The following is a 20368-nucleotide window of genomic DNA, read 5'->3' as shown; positions in this document are numbered from 1 at the left end:
AAGGCCCTAACCAAGTTTTTCAGTTTTGTAGGAGCACCAAAGGCAATTCAGTCGGATCAAGGCTCAAATTTTATGTCGGGGTTGTTCCAGCAAATCATGCATGAGTTGGGTATAAGGCAATATAGATCAACTGCTTATCATCCTGAGTCCCAGGGGGCGCTAGAACGTTTTCACCAGACCTTAAAAACAATGCTGAAGACCTATTGTTATCAGTATGAGAAAGACTGGGATGATGGGGTTCATCTTGTACTATTTGCTGCACGAGAAGCAGTCCAGGAGTCTCTTGGGTTCAGTCCTTTTGAATTGGTGTTTGGTCATACAGTTAGAGGTCCTTTGAAATTGTTGAAGGAAAAGTGGCTGACTGAGACTAGTGATCTTAATCTTTTAGATTATGTGTCTGATTTCAAAGAAAAACTTTACAATGCTTGTAAATTAGCACAAGGAAATTTGAAGAGTTCTCAGATGAAAATGAAAATGTGGTATGACAAAGATGCCAGAAATAGGGTGTTTAAGCCAGGTGATAAGGTTCTTGTATTTTTACCTTTTCCTGGTCATCCTTTACAAGCCAGATTTTATGGCCCTTATGAAATTGAAAGCAAGATCAGTGATGTAAACTATGTAGTTAAGACACCAGGTCGACGTAAAGAGAAACGGGTTTGTCATATTAACATGTTAAAAGAGTATTTTGAAAGGTGTGACCGAAATTCTGTAAAACCAGTTTCCACTTTAGCCAACGCTAAGACTGTTCAAAATTGTATTGAGAGTGATACGAGTGTAGAGATGAATGAGAAAGATTGTAATCAGAGTGTCCGCTTGAAAAACTCAGAAATTTTGGCTGATTTTGATGCCAAACTTGGACATTTGAACATTCACCAAAAAGAACAAGTTAAAAACTTGATGAATGAGTACCATCAAATCTTCTCGGATGTTCCAAAGAAAACTAATGCAGCTTGTCATGATGTTATAGTTGGCGACGCTCTGCCTATCAAACAACATCCGTACCGTCTCAATCCAATAAAATTACAGTACCTAAGAAGGGAAGTGCAGTATATGTTGGACAATGACATTGTTGAACCTAGTAAAAGTAATTGGAGCTCACCGTGTATTCTTGTACCAAAACAGGACGGTTCCTACCGATTATGTACAGACTTTAGAAAGGTGAATTCTGTTACCAAAACTGATTCATATCCAATACCTAGAATTGATGACTGTATTGACAGCATTGGAAACGCCAAATTTGTCAGTAAATTTGACCTGTTGAAAGGCTACGGGCAAGTGCCTTTAACAGAAAGAGCAAAAGAAATATCTGCTTTTGCTACACCAGATGGACTTTACCAGTATAAAGTAATGCCTTTTGGCATGAAAAACGCACCGGCTACATTCCAAAGGATGATTCACTCCCTCCTGCAAGACCTCAAGGGATGCGAGGCCTACATTGATGATGTCGTCATATACAGCGACACATGGGATGAACATCTCCGAATCATGCGTGCTTTGTTTGACATTTTAGCTAAAGCAAACTTAACTGTGAACCTTGAGAAGAGCGAATTTTGTCATGCCTATGTAGAGTATTTCGGTCATAAAGTAGGTCAAGGTTATGTTACACCCATTATGGCTAAAGTGGAAGCTATTGCAAAGTTCCCGATTCCTACAAACAAGAAAGAGTTAATGAGGTTTTTGGGCATGGCTGGGTTTTACAGAAAATTTTGTCCAAATTTTTCCTCAGTAGTTAGTCCACTTACAAATCTTTTACAAAAGAGGGTTAACTTTGAATGGACAAAGGACTGTGAAAAATCATTTCATAAAATCAAATCTGTCCTTATGAGCAATCCAGTTTTGTCAACTCCAGATTTTTCTAAGCAATTTAAGCTTACTGTTGACGCTAGTGATGTTGGAATCGGGGCAGCTTTGTTTCAAAAACATAGTGATAAGGTAGATAGAGTTGTTTCTTATTTTTCAAAGAAACTTACAAAATGTCAACAAAAGTATTCCACCATTGAAAAGGAATGCCTTGCTTTGTTGTTAGCCTTACAGCATTTTGATGTTTATCTGAATGTTACTTTGCATCCAATTCTTGTATATACGGATCACAACCCCCTGACATTTTTGCATAAATTGTCAAACAAGAATCAAAGACTGACTAGATGGAGTTTGTTGTTACAAGAATACAACATAACAATTAAGCATATCAAAGGCAAAGACAATGTTATTGCAGATGCCTTGTCCAGAGTATCATGAACAAATTAGATTTTGTATTAATGTACATATATTTCATTTTGACAATATAAGTTTTCATTGACATTCAAACTTTTTAAGGGGGGAGGTGTTGTGAGATGTGTTGTATTTGTATTGTTTCATCATGTATATTATTAGTAACATTAAGTTTCTTGAACATTCCAGAGTAGTCAACATGTTCGGTAATTTTCTAGAACATTCTTGAACTTTGTGTATGTCCAGAACTTTCCAGTAATATCATGTATTTACAATTTCTAGAATATTCTAGATTTATGATACTGTATAAATACCCTGTCAATTCGATGCATAGATAATTGTGGAGATATTGTTGTATAAGCATCATTGAGATATTACTGGGATATAATTTCACTGGGACATTGTGTGCAGCAACGGACACTCTGATGTATGTATTTTTAGATTTTTGCTAAGTTTGTACTTAATGATTTGTATATCACTGTAAATAAATTATTGTTAAGTTTAAACTGTGTGATTGATCTTTGCTGGCATTTAGGGTTATTCTGACCCATAACACTACTGAGATCATTCGAGTGAACAGAGTGGTCAGTGTTAACAGTGTAAAACAAATATCTCCCTGAAATTGCATGGATTCCGTTACAACTTGAATTACCATACGAGTGGAGTTCTTTAATATAATTTCCTTCTTCATCATAAACTCTAAATACTTGTTTATTTTGCGCTTCCCAAAAGGAAACGATGATTTTATCTTCAAATGTACAAATACCCCATGCAGTATTGGGCAAAAGTAATTCTTTACAACGTGTAATGCAAGGATCTTGAATATCTGCTTTGTAAATACCAACAAGATTGGGATTTTGCGTTGTGACACAGAATTGAAATTCATGTTTTCGGAGAGGTGCTATAGCCCAGGGAGTGCTAGGAAGTGGAGTTGATGACAATAAGGTACCATCCGCATCCAAGAGATATACCATCTTACTAACCTGACATGTCGTTACCAAATGAGTACCATTAATAACCTCAATATCCGTTAGACAAGAGCTTCCTTGAACATTCAGTGACTTTTCCAACACAAGTTTTGCAGACCGATAGTCAATGCCAGTAGTCTTCAATTTTACCTCAATTTCACAAAGTGAATTTAACGACGAATGAAAACTTCGCCCAAACTCATTCAAATGCAAGTTTAAAACTGGTATTTTGTAACTTTTCATAAGTTCTTTGATTCGTAAATCGATATCCGATATTTCTTTTTCCATCTTCTTGATCTCTAAAAACATTGCGATCTTGCTGAATCTTTCAGAATGTTGGAGCAGTTGAATACTTCGTTCCAGCTTCTCTTGAACAGTCTGTAACTCTTCAAGTTTTGTCTGTAATACCAGTGTCTGTTCCTTCTCAGTTTTTGCCAGACCATTAAGGGCATCCTTTTCTTTGTCTCTCAAGGTCTGTATTATTTCTTCAGTCAAACCTTTAACTCTGGCCTCTATGCGTTTTGATTCTTTCTTGAAATTCGCCTTGTCATCTTCTACGCGGGCTACCTCTGATTCGCATCTTTTTTTAAGTTCGCCAAATTCTGTTTTCAGTCTCTGTACCTTTTCAGCGGAATATAAGGAACATTCATCCAAACTACTGACTTTTTCACACTTTCTGTGTGATACAGTGGCGCACATCAGACAGCAAGGTTCCTCGTGATCAAAACAGTAAACTTCCAGTTTCCTGCTGCTGTGTTGTTTACAAAATAACACAGAACTGAATGACTCAGTCTGATTTTGGGCCTCAATACTACACACCTTGTGTTCCATAGTTAGTCTGTTGACCTTGTGAAACTTGGCACACTTTTCGCAAAGGTTGTCAGAACACTCTGCACACCAGTATTTTGCAGATTCGTTTTTTTCTTGCCTTTTGCAATAGTCACACATCTCTTTACTTTCCATTTTTTCTTGGTTAATTAAAGTGACAATTAAATGGTTATTTGGTAAGTTTTCTAACCATGCATCAATGTTATCCACGTTGTCGTAGCACTTCCGGCAAACGGGACAAATAAAGTTAGTCTTTCCTAGGATCTTGTTCAAGGTTGTCGATGCATATGAACAGATACAAGACTTACAGAATGTATGTAAGCATTGAGGTAGTGTCTTTGGATCCCGAAAAACGTCAAAACAAATGGGACAAACTATCAAGTCATTTGTCGGCGGTACACAGGTAGCCATGCCGCTTACATTTTGTACGGAGGCCAAGATTTGCAAGAAGGTCGAAATAGTCAGACAGCACGTTTTCACATCTGAAAGATTCATTCTAGCACCGCTGTATCAAGCCAATGTTGAATGAAACTTTGTTAAGGTATCTTTTCAAAAACGTTTTAAAACATTATTTGCTCCCTTTAGAATAATTATCGAAGTGATGTCTAATACTTACTATATATACTTTCCGATTCTCTGGTTCTGAAAATCTGACATTGCCTAATATTGAAAATGCTTCAAATGTCTCTGGATACTTAAAGTAATGTATTTTTACTCACGATAATTCTTCAATTTTTTTAGGGGTAAGTAAATTTTAAATAAATTTTCAAAAAATTCGAAAAAGAAAGAACATCTATACTATACATTTGCCAATTCAAAAATTGGTAACAAAACATTTTCGAAATAAAAATCATAGTGTATCCAGACATTTGAAAAAATTGCATACTTTTTTAAATACATATAAGGTACTTTAGTATCTTCTATTTACTTCAATCATTTTACAATGCACAGTGAATCAGGATTTTAATTTCTTATCATTGCAAAACACATAAATCACTTCTAATCCATATCATGTTGATAAACATTGGTATGTATGGTTAGATTAAAAGAATCTCTAATTTTAAAGTAATTCAAAAGGGGTAAACTTTACATAAAAAGTATATGTTCTTAAACAGAAAACAATTTTTCCATATCAAATTGTACTTACAGTGTTTACGGTTTAAAGATCGAAAAGAAGTACGTGTCTGTCATGGTCGCAGGAAAAAAGAAACCTATTTTGCTACAGCTAAGGGTGGACTCTATAGAGAGAGTGCACTAGTACAATTCTCTGTCATCCTTGGACTTTCAGTAAGGCGTGGTATTCTCGACACTAGCGTAATTAGCGTCTCTCAATGGCGACATAGATTAATTCATTTAATTGTCATTATTTAAGAAATAAATAACATCAGAAACTTTAAATTGTTGTTGACAACGATGAGACGACTTAAGGCCCGCCTCTTTGCCGTAAAAATGTTATCATTGGATCTTTGCTACACTCGTTTACCTTTGCCCGAATTTCTATCGCATGTATCCTTCAACAGCAAATGAAAGGTTGTGTAAATTTAAGATGCTAATTATTAAACGTCGAGAATGCCACGCCTTCCTGAAAGTCCAAGGATAACAGAGAATCGTACTCAAATTATCTATAAATCCAGGCAGCATTCGACATCGATTCCGATGCTAATTTTATAATGACACTTTCGTTTCGCATAAGAGTAACAAACACACACAAGCGCGTTGCTATGCCCTCTACAAATCCCTTGCGAGGGGATAACAAGAACGGTACATTGTCCTGACCATGAGGATATATGTCTTAACATGTGTCATTTGTAAAGTCACTGAATTGCATATGCCATGGCAAGATAGGGCCCTTATCCAGCTTTTTTTTTTAAGGATGAAGCTCTGTTGATAAGTTCCTTTCTTTCGAGAATTTTTCTACGATGGCCGATATGAGCCGTCAAAATACAAGTTAGAGTAGCTCTATTATGTACGTAGAATCAATGGCAAAACACAAGAAGTAGTAATAGTAATTTGTACATGTACAAATCTTGAGACAAAATACACTCGAGACTACTTAACATTCCTTAGATTTATTGGGAAGATTATCTGTAAACTTAGAAGGAACAAAATCAAAAACATAATAGAGCTACTCTTACTTGTATTTTGACGGCTCATATTGGCCATCGTATTTTTCACTCGTATGGAGACGCCACAACAATTGGCAATGGGGGACTGAATTTACAGCTATACTGCGATAGGGGCCCTCAGTTTATGTGGTCTCATCAGAAGGAGCGATCTCCACTTACAACCCGCAGTTGGAATCGAAACCGAAACCTCAGGATCAATCCATACTCCACAACTATAGAGACGCTTTAACTACTCCCATATGAGGGAAAAATACTTGAACGTATTGAACTTGGAAAAAAAATCATTCATTGGAGCATAGCCTTAACAAACGTCTCCGGGGCCATCAAACTTAAATGAGATCGCTTTTGATATAAGCCTCACTTTTCCACTACATATTCTATCGTTCTTTTTGTAAAAGTGAGACTGGGATCAAAAGTGAGCTTGTCTAAGTGTTATGACCCTGGAGCCAGACCCCTGACTTAGCGTTCTTAAATTTTACAATTTTGGTAGCGTTAGAGTGTTATATACTTATTAAAATAACTATAGCGTTAGAGTGTTATATACTTATTAAAATAACTAGTATGTCTACAATTTGAATATTCGATGAAAAATAGTAGAAAAAAGATTTTAAAAGCATTACTTGATTAAGCACCCATTGAATCTCTCGGGATGGGACCATGAAATTGAAAATTGTTCTTCCTTTTTTTCCAATAAGGGCTTTATGCCAGAATTTGTTGACGCTGATACCTAGGTCACTTAGGTGACATTCTGCTCTCTTTTTTGTCTATCATTGTTCGTCAGTTGTAAACATTTACAGCTGACGAACAATGATAGACAAAAACAGAGAGCAAAAGGTCACCTTAGTGACATAGGTGAGATAAGTTAAAAGAATTTTATCATTATTTAATGGTTTATCCAAGATAGTTATTCACTATTCAAATTGCATATTTCACATTATTGGTCACCTTTGTGACATAGGTGAGATAAGTTAAAAGAATTTTATCATTAATTAATGGTTTATCCAAGATAGTTGTTCACTATTCAAATTGCATATTTCACATTATTTTATAAATGATGCAAGAGAATTCAAAATATAGTTTTAATATAAGATTTTCTTAACCTTCTCTCAATTCACAAATCTTCACCTTTGACTCTTCTTCCACAAAAAAAAAAAACTTGACACAGTTATTTTGAATATTTTAACACTGAGGTTTAGTAAATCCACCTACAATCTTCAAGTTTTTTCCGTCGGTCGATACAAAATTAATGTTGTTGCTTTTATTTCCACACACGTATGCGTTTCCCATATGATCTACAGCCAAACCAAATGGCGCTCCTAATAAAGATCGAGTGTTTATAAGATAATATGCCAGTATATAATCAGCTCCAGTTGGAGACGGTGAAATTTCCAGTTTTCGTAGAATGGCACTGGCCTATTAAATATCATAATCATTAATTAAGCTGGGGGTGGTAAAGGGGAAGCCTTCTCTACAAGACCGATATAAAGCGTCTCAAAATCTGACATACATATATTCTATAAAAAAAAACAATAAAGACCATCGAATGCAATTGACATTCTTGGAGCGATCGAGGAAGAGTATTCTCTTCACCGTACATGCTGTGTTAAGTTACAATATATTCACACTATGGTATAAGGCCCGTAGAACGCGGATTCCCTTTTTTTCTGAGTATTTTTTTAGTCGTTTGCCATAGAGGGTTTTCATTTTGAACCTGCTCACACATCTAACACCGTTGCGATGGGCCTGCATGAGTACACAAATTGATTTTCGCTATAGAAGAAATGTAACTATTAACACTGGAAACAATGAAAAAACAATTCGTACCGAAGTTCTGTAAGAGTGTTTTCTTTAAAGAGCAAGAGCCACTTTGGGCCTTATTTGGTCCTGAGAATTTCTGAAAAATGTTTAGGTTGCAAACGCAGTATCACTTGAAGTGTTGGTGACCACGTTTCTATTAATCATGACGTAATTTTCCCTCTAATGAATGCATTGTGACGTCATAAAATGCGTCATTTTCCTCATATCCTGTAAATTCCTTTGAAAACAATCTGATTAAAATCAGATCCTTTGATCCGCTCACATAGATCGCTACACAAGGATCTGAAGAAACCCCATTCACGGTCATCTCCTAGTCATTTCTTTAAAAAAAAACATGTTTTATTTTTTTAGATCATGGGCTGTGCTCATATTTTAATTCTTTGCTGAAGGTAGTCAAATACACTGCAAATTTCAAGAACATTGCAATTTCTCAAAGCCTGTTTTCCAATATCTGGATTCTCAAAGAGAAATTTTATTATAGGAAATGAAAGCACCAAGTGTGTGCTTTATTTTGTTATATGAAATGGGAAAGAGGGTGATATGGCCATTTTATGCATAAAGTGAACCTGGCTCTTTAGTTTTTATCCAGTATCATTTTGGTCATTAATATGTTTTTGGCTTATATAGTACATGCATTTACTAATTATTTATCAATTTCAGTTAAGCGTGTAGTTTTGCATACCGTCACAACCTACCGGTATGATGACAGAGCTCTTCGCTCGAGGTAAATAGTACACGCCTCCTAACTGCAAGCTATACGACTGGAACTTTCTTCTAATCCCTGATTGGTTGCTCGTGCAACAGATTATTTCCGTGTCAATGTTGATAATATTAGTTGACCAACCACGTGAATTGTTTACTCTCGCTGCATTTGTCGAAAAAGATCGTGACGTAATGCAAAACTTCAAACTTAACTGAAATTGAAAATAATCGAACAGAAAAACTTTTAAAGTTCAATTTGAATCATAGTTCACTGAAGTTATAGATCAGAATCTTTCCTAAAGAAGTCAAAAATAGTTTGAATCCATTATCAAAAAAAGTCACACGGACGCCATATGGATTTCTCACGGCTGAGTCGTCTTGTAAAATCTTTCTGATGAATTTTCCGTGAGGATCCAACTGGAAGACATTACTGGACCCAAAACATGCGACGTACAAATTTCCATCGGAATCACTTGTAATACCTATTGGATTACGCATCTCTGAAGATTGATATAATTTCGTGGAAGCTCCAGTACTACTAAGATCTTTCGAGTTAACAGAATTGTCAGAGAAAATAGTGTATAGTAAATATTTGTCTGAAATAACATGGATTCTGTTACAATCCGAATCAATAGGAGTAATGTTCTTCTATGTAATTTCCTTCTTCGTCATAAACCCAAAATACTTGTTTAGTTCGCGTTTCTCTTAAGGATACAATAATGTTATCATTAAATGAACAAATACCCCATGCTTTATGGGGCAGTTGGAATTCTTTGCAACGTATAATGCAACGATCTGTTATATTTGCTTTGTATATACCAACGAGATTTGGCTCTCGCAATGCGACACAGAATTGAAATTGATGATTTTGGAGAGCTGCTATACCCCAGGGATTACCCGGAAGTCGACTTGATGCCAACAATGTTCCATCCGCATGAACAAATATACCACTTTACTGTTTTGACATGCTGTTACCAAATGACTACCATTTATAACCTCAACATCGGTCAGATTAGAGCTTCCTTGAACGTCCAGTGACTTTTCCCACACAAGTATTGCAGACCGATAGTCAATGCCAGTGGTCTTCAATTTAAGCTTAATTTCACAAAATGAATTTAACGACGAATGAAAACTACGCCCAAACTCATTCATATGCAAGTTTAAAACTGGTATTTTGTAACTTTTCACAAGTTCTTTGATAAGTAAATCGATGTCCGATATATCTTTTTCCATCTTCTTGATCTTCAAAAACAGCGCAACCTTGCTGAATCTTTCAGAATGTTGAAGCAGTTGAATACCTCGTTCCAGCTTTTCTTGAACAGTCTGTAATTCTTCAACTTTTGTATGTAAAACCAGTGTCTGTTCCTTCTCAGTTTTTGCCAGACTATTAAGGACATCCTTTTCTTTGTCTCTCAAGGTTTGTATTATTTCTTCGGTCAAACCTTTAACTCTGGCCTCTATGGTTTGAGATTTTTTATTGAAATTCTCTTTGTCACATTCTACGCGGGCTACCTCTGATTCGCATCTTTTTTTAAGTTCGCCAAATTCTGATCTCAGTCTTTGTACCTTTTCAGCGGAATCTAAGGAACATTCGACCAAACTACTGACCTTTTCACACTCCCTGTGTGATACAGTGGCGCACATCAGACAACAGGTTCCTCGTGGTCAAAACAGTAAACTTCTAGTTTCCTACTGCTGTGTTGCTTACAAAATAACACAGAACTGAATGAATCAGTCTGATTTTGGGCCTCAATACTACACACCTTGTGTTCCATAGTTAGTCTGTTGACCTCGTGAAACTTGGCACACTTTTCACAAAGGTTGTCAGAGCACTCTGCGCACCAGTATATCGCAGATTCGGTTTTTTGTTGCCTTTGGCAATAAGCACACAAAGTCTCTTTACTTTCCATTTTTTCTTGATTAATCAAAGTGACAATTAAATGTTTATTTGGTAAGTTCTCTAACCATGCGTCAATGTTATCCACGTTGTCGTAGCACTTCCGGCAAACGGGACAAATAAAGTTAGTCTTTCCAAGAATCTTGTGCAAGGTTGTCGATGCATATGAACAGATACAAGACTTACAAAATGTATGCAAGCACTGAGGTAGTGTTTTTGGATCCCAAAAAACATCAAAACAAATGGGACAAAGAATCAAGTCATTTGTAGGCGGGACACAGGTAGCCATGCCACTTATACATTTTGTACGGAGGCCACAATTGGCAAGAAGGTAGAAAAACTCAATTAGTACAATTTCAGTTAAAGATTCATTCTAGCTCCTCTGTATCTTGTCAAGCCAATGTTGAATGAATCGATTTTAAAGGTCTTATCAAAACGTTTTAAAACATTTTTTGTTCCCTTTAAAATAATATCGCAAGTGAAGTCTAATACGTACTATACTCTCCGATCCTCTGGTTCTGAAAATGACATTGTCTAATATTGAAAATGCTCACAAAAATAACTCTGGATACTCAAAAAAAATAATTGTAATTTTACTCACGACAATTCTTCAAATTGTATCTTTAAAGTTAATCGTGTTACATAAGGAAAAGTAAATTTTAAATAAATTTTCAAAAAACGCAAAAAAGAACACATATACTATGCATTTACCAATTTGAAATTGATAACAAAACATTTTCGAAATAAAAATCATAGTTTCCAGGCTTTTGAAAAAAATGCATACTTTTTAATACATATAAGGTACTTTAGTTTCTTCTATTTACTTCGATCATTTTACAATGCATAGTGAATAAAGATTTTAATTTCTTATCATTGCAAAACTCCATAAATCACTTCTAATTCCATATCACGTTAATGTAATAGGGTTCTTGGAATAACAACGACACCAGTCCTTGGTTTAGTTGATGTTTATTACAATAATAAGTGGAATAGTAGTCTGGTTCAGAACATGCGTACGCAGAGATCAATTCTACATGTAAATATCGCACTACAGCTAAGTATATTTACCACAAGTAGAACTTCTTAATGTAAATACTAGTAACCTTCTACCACATAAATAAACAATGGTATTTATGGTTAAATAAATAGCTTACAAAAATCTCTAGATATTTCTTTAAATATGTAATTTTAAAATAATTTTAAAGGGGTAAAAGTTATTAAAATAAAGTAAATGTGCCTTTAGAAACAGAAAATAATGATTCTATATCAAATTGTACTTACAGTGTTTATGGTTTAAAGACCGAAAGGAAATACATTTATACGTGTCTGTCGTGGTCGAAGGAAAAAGAAACCTTTTTGCTACCGTCAGCTAAGTGTGGACTGTATAGAGAGGGTGCACTAGTACAATTTTCTGTCATCCTTGGACTTTCAGTAGGGCATTCTCGACGCTAGCGTAATTAGCGTCTCTCAATGGAGACATATATAGATTGTCATTTGTTAGGAAATAAATAACATCAGAAACTTTAAATTGTTGTTGACAGCGATGAGACGGCTTAAGGCCCGCCTCTTTGCCGTACAAAATGTTATCATTGGCTCCTTCCTACACTCGTTAACTTTGTCCGAATTTCTATCTCATGTATCCTTCAACAGCAAATGAAAGGTTGTGTAAATTTAAGATGCTAATTATATTAAATGTCGAGAATGCCACACATTACTGAAAATCCAAGGATAACAGAAAATTGTACTAAAATTATCTATGAATCCAAGCTGCATTCGACATTGATTCCGATGCCAATTTTATAATGTCACTTTTTTCGCATAAGAGTAACAAATACACACAAGCGCGTTTCTATATGCCCCCTTGAAATCCATTGCGAGTTGATAACAAGACTAGTACATTGTCCTGACCATGAGTATATACATACATGTATGTATGTCTAAATATGTGTCATTTGTAAAATCACTAAATTGCATATGCCATATGTATCATCGGTTAAACTCGATTATGTCTGAGGAATTAGTGCATTGATTTTTTGGGCAATACCGGTAGTGTCTTTTCCAGAAATAGGACAGAAGAGACAAAACAAGACCCGTATTCAGCTTTTTTTAAGGATGGAGCTCTTTTGATAATGTTCCTCTAGAGAATTTTTCACTCGTATGAAGACGCCACAACAATTGCCGATGAAGGACTGCAATTTCAGCTATACTGCAATAGGGGCTCTCAGTGCATGTGGTCTCATCCGAAGGACCGATCTCCGCGTACAACCCGCAGTTGAAATCGAAACCTCAGGATCAATCCATACTCCGCTACTATAAAGCTTTAACTACTGCGCCACGCCTATACGAGGGAAAAATTCTTGAACGTATTGAACTTGAAACAAAATCAAAGTACTCAGAAGTACAGAGAGCCGGGCTCATTTACAGAGTAAAATGGATTTCTTACATGAATCACGTTTATATTCTGATGGAAAAATTATTTTAAAACTATTAATATAAATGATAAGACACTGACAGTGAGTTTTTCAATCCTAATACCACGGTCCGATTTTATCAGAATCATAATTAATCTGGTACCGCAGCTAAATGTAATCAAACAGGCCAGTCTGGTTCCCTCTCCTGCTTTACCTCGTATGTGAAGAGAACTACGGTAACACTGATTATCAAAAATCCTTACGCTAATGAACTATGTTCTTTGACTTACGAAGTTTTCAAAGTCATTACTACTAATGTTTATTTTATATAGATAAAACTTCGTTTTATTTTTGTTGCTTTATTTAGCGTTTGTATTATCTCAAAAGCGGTTGAGAGTTAGAACTATATTTTTGCACGTAACTTTAAAATGGCGACTATGGGGTCAACATCCTGCCTTGAACAGGATCAAATAAGCCGGCAATTGCTCTTTGAGCAATAAGCCCGGCTAAAAATCAATCATTGGAGCATAGCCTTAACAAACGTCTCCGGGACCATAAAACTTAAATGAGATCCCTTTTGTTCTCAGCCTCACTTTTCCACTATATATTCTAGCGTAGTTTTTTTGTAAAAGTGAAATTGAGATCAAAAGCGAGCTGGTCTAAGTGTTATGGCCCTGAAGCCAGAATCCTGACTCAGGGTTCTTAAATTTTACACGGTTTTTCCGTCTGTCGATCAACATGAATGTTTTTGCTTTTATTTCCACACACGTATGCGTTGATCATGTGATCTACAGCCAATATATATACAGTGGACCTTCAGATATCCGAACCCCAGATATCCGGATGCTTCAGTATCCGGACAACTTTTAATCGGAACAAAATTTGTAAATGTAATTTTGTCTTGTTTAACTGGTGATCAAGGTATCCGGACGCTTCACATATCCGGACAAATTGACTCGGAACCAAAGCGTCTGGATAAATGAGGCTCCACTGTATATACATGTATCGTATATTGATAATTTAGAGGTAACCAGAAGTTAGAAGATGACGCTGAATTGGTTTCTTCAAATCTCTATGTAGCGATCTATGTGAGCGGATCAAAGGATGTGATTTTAATCAGATTGCTTTGAAAATGGCCTAAAGTTGAAGTATTTTTTCAATATTTCATACAGCACAACCTCTGATCCAAACTATGCAAATAATGATTCTGTATCTGAGGATCTAAAAACATGTTTTATTTTTTGAATCGTGGGTTGTGCTCATATTTTAATTCTTTGCTGAATATATTTAAATATACTGCAAATGTCAAGAATATTGCAATTTCTCAAAGTCTGTTTTCCAATATCTGGATTCTCAAAAAGATATTTTATTATAGGAAATAGATGCACAAAGTGTATACTTTTTTGATATATGAAATGGGAAAGAGGGTGATTAGTTTTAAAAATAATTGATATAAGTACAGGGTCATTTTATGCATAAAGTGAACCTAGCTCTTTAATTTTTTTCCAGTATCATTTTGGTCATTCATATGTTTTTTGCACATATGGTACATGCATTTACCAATTACTTATCAGTTTCACTTAAGTGTGTAGTTTTGCATACTGTCACAACCTATGATGACAGCTGCGCTCAAGGTAAACAGTACACGCCTCCTAGCCGCAAGCTTTACAACTAGAACTTTCTTGTAATCCCTGATTGGTTGCTCGTGCAACAGACTATTTCCGTGTCAATGTTGACGATATGAGTTGATCAACCACGTGAATTGTTTACGCTGGATGCATCTGTCGAAAAAGATCGTGACGCAATGTAGAACTTCACACTTAACTGAAATTAATAATAATCGAACAGAAAAACTTTTAAAGTTTAATTTGAATCATAGTTCACTGAAGTTATAGATCAGAATCTTTCCCAAAGAAGTCAACAACAGTTTGAATCCACCATCAAAAATTGTCACACGGATGCCGTATGGACCTTGGACGGCTGAGTCGTCTTGAATAATCTTTCTGATGAATTTTCCGTGAGGATCCAGCTGAAAGACGTTATGAGACCCATAACATGCAACGTACAAATTTCCCTCGGGATCACTTGTAATACCTATTGGATGACTCATCTCTGAAGATTGATATAATTTCGTTGAAGCTTCAGTACTACTTAGGTCTGTTGAATAAACAGAGTTGTCAGAGTGAATGGTGTATAGTAAATATCTGTCTGAAATCGCATGGGTTCCGTTACATCTTGAATAACCATACGAGTGGTGTTCTACGATGTAATTTCCTTCTTCATCATAGACTTTAAATAATTGTGTAGTTTGCCTTTCCACTAAGGAAACAATAATTTTATTATTAACTGTACAAATACCCCATGCATTATGGGACAGTTTTAATTCTTTGCAACGTACAATGCAACCATCTGTAATATTTACTTTGAATATACCAATGAGATTGGGGTCTCGCATTGCGACACAGAATTGAAATTGATGATTTCGGAGAGCTGCTATACCCCAGGGAGTGCCAGGAAGTTGAGTTGATGCCAACAATGCACCACGCGCATCCAAGAAATATACCATCTTCTGCGTCTGACATGCTGTTATCAAATGAGTACCATTAATAATCTCAATATCCGTTAGACAAGAGCTTCCTTGAACATTCAGTGATTTTTCTAACATAAGTTTTGCAGAACGATAGTCAACGCGAATGGTCTTCAATTTAACCGTCATTTCACAAAGTGAATTTAATGATGACTGAAAATTATGTTCAAACTCATTAACACTCAAGTTTAAAACTGGTGTATTGTAACTTTTTACTAGGACTTTGATTTGTAAATCGATATCCGATATATCTTTTTCCATCTTTTTGATCTCCAAAAATAGTGCAATCTTGCTGAATCTTTCAGAATGTTGAAGCAGTTTAATACTTCGTTCCAGCTTCTCTTGAACAGTCTGTAACCCTTCAAGCTTTGTCTGTAATACCAGTGTCTGTTCCTTCTCAGTTTTTGCCAGGTTATTAAGGGCATCCTTTTCTTTGTCTCTCAATGTCTGTATTATCTCTTCAGTCAAACCTTTAACTCTGGCCTCTATGATTTTGGATTCTTTCTTGAAATTCTCCTTGTCGCCTTCTACGCGGGCTACCTCTGATTCGCATTTTATTTTAAGTTCGCCGAATTCTGTTTTCAGTCTTTCTACCTTTTCATCAGAATCTAAGGAACATTCGTCCAAACTGCTGACCTTTTCACACTTTCTGTGTGATACAGTGGCGCACATCAGACAACAAGGTTCCTCGTGATCAAAGCAGTAAACTTCCAGTTTCCTGCTGCTGTGTTGCTTACAAAATAACACAGAACTGAATGAATCAGAATGATTTTGGGCCTCAATACTACACACCTTGTGTTCCATAGTTAGTCTGTTGACCTCATGAAACTTGACACACTTTTCACACAAGTTGTCAGAGCACTCCGCGCACCAGTATATTGCTGATTCGGTTTTTTCTTGCCTTTTGCAATAGGCACACAACACCTCTTTACTTTCCATTTTCTCTTGGTTTATCAAAGTGACAACTAAATGGTTATTTGGTAAGTTTTCTAACCATGCATCAATGTTATCCACGTTGTCGTAACACTTCCGGCAAACGGGACAAATAAAGTCAATCTTTCCTAGAGTCTTGTTCAAGGTTGTCGATGCATATGAACAGATACAGGACTTACAAAATGTATGTAAGCATTGAGGTAGTGATTTTGGATCCCGAAAAACATCAAATCAAATGGGACAAACTATCAAGTCATTTGTAGGCGGGACACAGGTAGCCATGCCACTTATACATTTTGTACGGAGGCCAAGATTGGCAAGAAGGTAGAAAAACTCAGAAAGTACGAGACTCTGCATCTTGTCAAGCCAATGTTGAATAAATCTGTTGTAATGTATTTTTACTCACCATAATTCTTAAAATTTTATCTTTAATATTAATCGTGTTAGTTAGGGAAAAGTAAATTTTAAATAATTTTTCATAAAAATTCGAAAAAGAAAACCTATACTATGCCTTTACGACCGATTCAAAATTGATAACAAATCATTTTATAAATAAAAAAAACATAGTGTATACAGGCTTTGAAACAATTGCATACTTTTTAAAGTATACATATAAGGCACTTTAGTTTCTTCTATTTACTTCGATAATTTTACATTGCATAGTGAATAAAGATTTTAATTTCTTATCATTGCAAAACACCATAAATCACTTCTAATTCCATATCATGGTTAATAAACATTGGTATGTATGGTTAGATTAAAAGAATCTCTTCTTTAAATATGTAATTTTAAAAATAATATTAAAGGGTAAAATTTATATAAAAAAGTATATGTTCCTAAACAGATAACAATTGTTCCATATCAGATTGTACTTACAGTGTTTACAGGTTTATAGATCGAAAGGATACGTGTCTGTCGTGTTCGCAGGAAAAAGAGACCTTTTGGCAACAGTCAGCGAAGTGTGGACTGTATAAAGAGGATGCGCTAGTACAATTCTCTGTCATCCTTGGACTTTCAGTAAGACCTGGTATTCTCGACGCTAGCGTAATTAGAGTCTCTCAATGGCGACATAAATTGTCATCAGAAACTTTATATTGTTTTTGACAACGACGAGACGACTTAAGGCCCGCCTCTTTGCCGTACAAAATGTTATCATTGGATCCTTGCTACACTCGTTAACCTTTGCCCGAATTTCTATCCCATGTATCCTTCAACAGCGAATAAAAGGTTCTGTAAATTAAAGATGCTAATTATTAAACGTCGAGAAATCCACGCCTTACTGAAAGTCCAAGGATAACAGAGAATTGTACAATTCAGGAGACAAGACAAGGCCCTTATACAGTTTTTTTTTAGGATGGAGCTCTATTGATTATGTTCCTCTCGAGACTTTTTCGCTCGTATGAAGACGCCACAACAAATGCCGATGGAGGACTGTATTTACAGCTATACTGCAATAGGGGCCCTTAGTTCATGTGGTCTCATCCGGAGGACCGATCTTCACGTATATCTCAGGATCAACTCCATACTACGCAACTCTAGAAACGCTTTAACAACTGCGCCACGCCCATGTGAGGGAAAAAATTCTTGAACTATTGAACTTGAAACAAAAAAAAAAAATCAATCAGTGGAGCATAGTCTTACCAAACGTCTCCGTAACAAACGTAAAAGAGATCACTTTTGATCTTAGCCTCACTTTTTCACTATATATTCTACCATTCTATTTTAAAAGTGAGACTGAAATCAAAAGTGAGCTCGAGCTCGTCTAAGTGTTATGACTTGGAGCCAGAACCCTGACTCAGGGGTCTTAAAGAATGGGTGGACTTAACGTCCTATTTTGGATCTTTTTGCGACTACTCTAACAAGTTGAAAATAAAGTGAATCCAAAATATATTACAAGCAATAGCTAGAGCAACGTAAACATGTACATGGTCATTTTAGTTAGAACATATGTACAAAAGCAATACCTTGTTGCCATGAAATAAAATTGAAGCAACGATACATTAGTGTCGTCTTCCGGAATTTGACATGTACCCGAAGTGGTTTTTAGGCCACGCTATCAATATTGATAGGAGGCGGAGCTATCGATCGGTGTCATTGTTGACATTTCTCTCTCTCCATCTCTCTCTCTCTAGAAATTCGAATACGTGTTTGGCATATTAAAGCGAAGTCATTATGATTTTTTCTAAATGTGAGGACACGCAAAATTAAAACAAAATTTAATGTGCTATATTCTGAAAACGACAACCAAACATAGTGATTTAGATCGAGGTCAGATTAAAGAATACAATGTAACTGTTTCCACGAGTACACTTGCAGGTGGACATCACGTGATGAATTGTAATATTTAACAGGTCAATCGAAGTCGTAACAATGGAAACGAGAAGTTTGTTTTGAACATTTTTTGTTAAACTAAGTGTGAGCGCACGTTTGTCGGCTCTTCTCCTTTTAATATGACATTATTTTGTTCAATATACAACTACAGTTTTCGTAAGAACAGCCGACAAACATGCGCTGACTATGTATTCAGACGATAAAAAATGCGTGACCCTGATTATCTATTGATATTCAAGAAATCTTTAGGCACCATGCCTTCGATATTTATTTAGTTTACCTCGAAAAGAGCATTTTAAATTCACATCCGTACCATAAATACACAGTTAAGATATCGGGGGTTTATATGATTGAAAAAAATTAACATTTTATGGAACTTAAATTTACGGCATTTTTTTCTGGCTAATTAAGTCCACCCATTCTTTTACAATTTTGGTAGAGTTGGAGTGTTCAATACTTATTATTATTACTGGTATGTCTACAATTTGAATATTCAATGAAAAATAGTACAAAGATTTCAAATGCACTACTTGTGATGGATTAAGCACCCATTGGGCCTCTCGGGATGGGACCTTGGAATTAAAAATTGTTCTTCCGTTTTCGAATAGGTGGTTTATGCCAGAATTTGTTGACGCTGTTTAAGGCTGACAAAAATGATAGACAAAAACAGAGAGCAAAAGATCACCTTAGTGGCATAAGTGAGGTAAGTTGAAAGATTTTCATTATTAACCATTATTAATTAATGGTTTATCCAAGATAGTTGCAGACTATTCGAATTGCATATTTCACATTATTATACAAATGATGCAAGAGAATTCAAAATATTATTTTAAAGTAAGATTTTCTTAACCTTCTCTCAATTCACAAATCTTCACTTTTGACTCTTCTCCAACAACAAAAAACTTGACACTGTTATTTTGAATTTTTACACATTTAGGATTAGTGAATTTATCTAAAATCTTCAAGGTTTTTCCATCTGAGGATACAACATGAATGTTGTTGCTCTCAAATCCACACGCGTAGGCGATTCCCATGTGATCGACAGCCAAACCAAAGGGTGCACGTAATAAAGAGTGTTCATAAATATATAAGAAATGGTACTTGTCATGTTTCTTTTCTTGTAAACTGCATTTGTGTGATAATTTGAATAAAGTATGTTTCCGCCTGAATCTGCAGCGACATCATCAGTATCCTCATCTACTTCAGCTTGATCAAGATGTACAAAATCGCCATTACAGGTCTCGATTATTGTTTTTCCCGCCAATACTACTTTATCCTCGACTTTTGTTATTCCTCTGCACGAGCAGTTCACCCGGAAAGACTTTATTACAGATAAATCTTCCAGTTTTACCATTTTGACCTCCTTGGTACCAGGAAATGTGATATAAAGAAGATCAGAATCTACATACGCGTCCCACACTTCACCTGAAAACTTGGCTTCTAGTTCCATTAAACCCTTTTCCGTGTATACTAAGCAGCGACTGTGGTTATAATCAATGAGGAGTAAGCGGCCATCGGATAAAAAAGCAACTCCTCTGATATCTGAATCCGACACT

The 20368-nt window shown here is 35.7% G+C and overlaps 2 protein-coding genes across 2 annotated transcripts; both read right to left on the bottom strand.

The window, feature by feature from the left end:
• Positions 1-2758: 2758 nt before the first annotated feature.
• LOC134229927 (E3 ubiquitin-protein ligase TRIM33-like) lies at positions 2759-4423 on the bottom strand (the record flags this gene model as incomplete). Its single annotated transcript, XM_062711710.1, has 1 exon — positions 2759-4423. A coding segment is annotated over exon 1 (1660 nt), but the record flags the coding sequence as incomplete, so codon positions are not given.
• Positions 4424-14834: 10411 nt separating this feature from the next.
• LOC134229926 (uncharacterized) lies at positions 14835-16487 on the bottom strand. The gene has a single exon (XM_062711709.1). The coding sequence runs from the start codon at positions 16485-16487 to the stop codon at positions 14835-14837; it is 1653 nt and encodes a 550-aa protein (XP_062567693.1).
• Positions 16488-20368: the final 3881 nt, after the last annotated feature.

This window comes from Saccostrea cucullata, unplaced genomic scaffold (genome assembly GCF_032062105.1).
Source record: "Saccostrea cucullata isolate Sc308-1 unplaced genomic scaffold, CSIRO_AGI_Scuc_v1 ctg8475, whole genome shotgun sequence".
Classification (NCBI taxonomy): Eukaryota; Metazoa; Mollusca; class Bivalvia; order Ostreida; family Ostreidae; genus Saccostrea; species Saccostrea cuccullata.
This window is presented reverse-complemented; position numbering and strand designations above follow the sequence as displayed.

Bases quoted from the DNA above. Each gene is read 5' to 3' on its own strand.
- LOC134229926 (XM_062711709.1), bottom strand. From the start codon at position 16,487: ATGGAAAGTAAAGAGGTGTTGTGTGCCTATTGCAAAAGGCAAGAAAAA.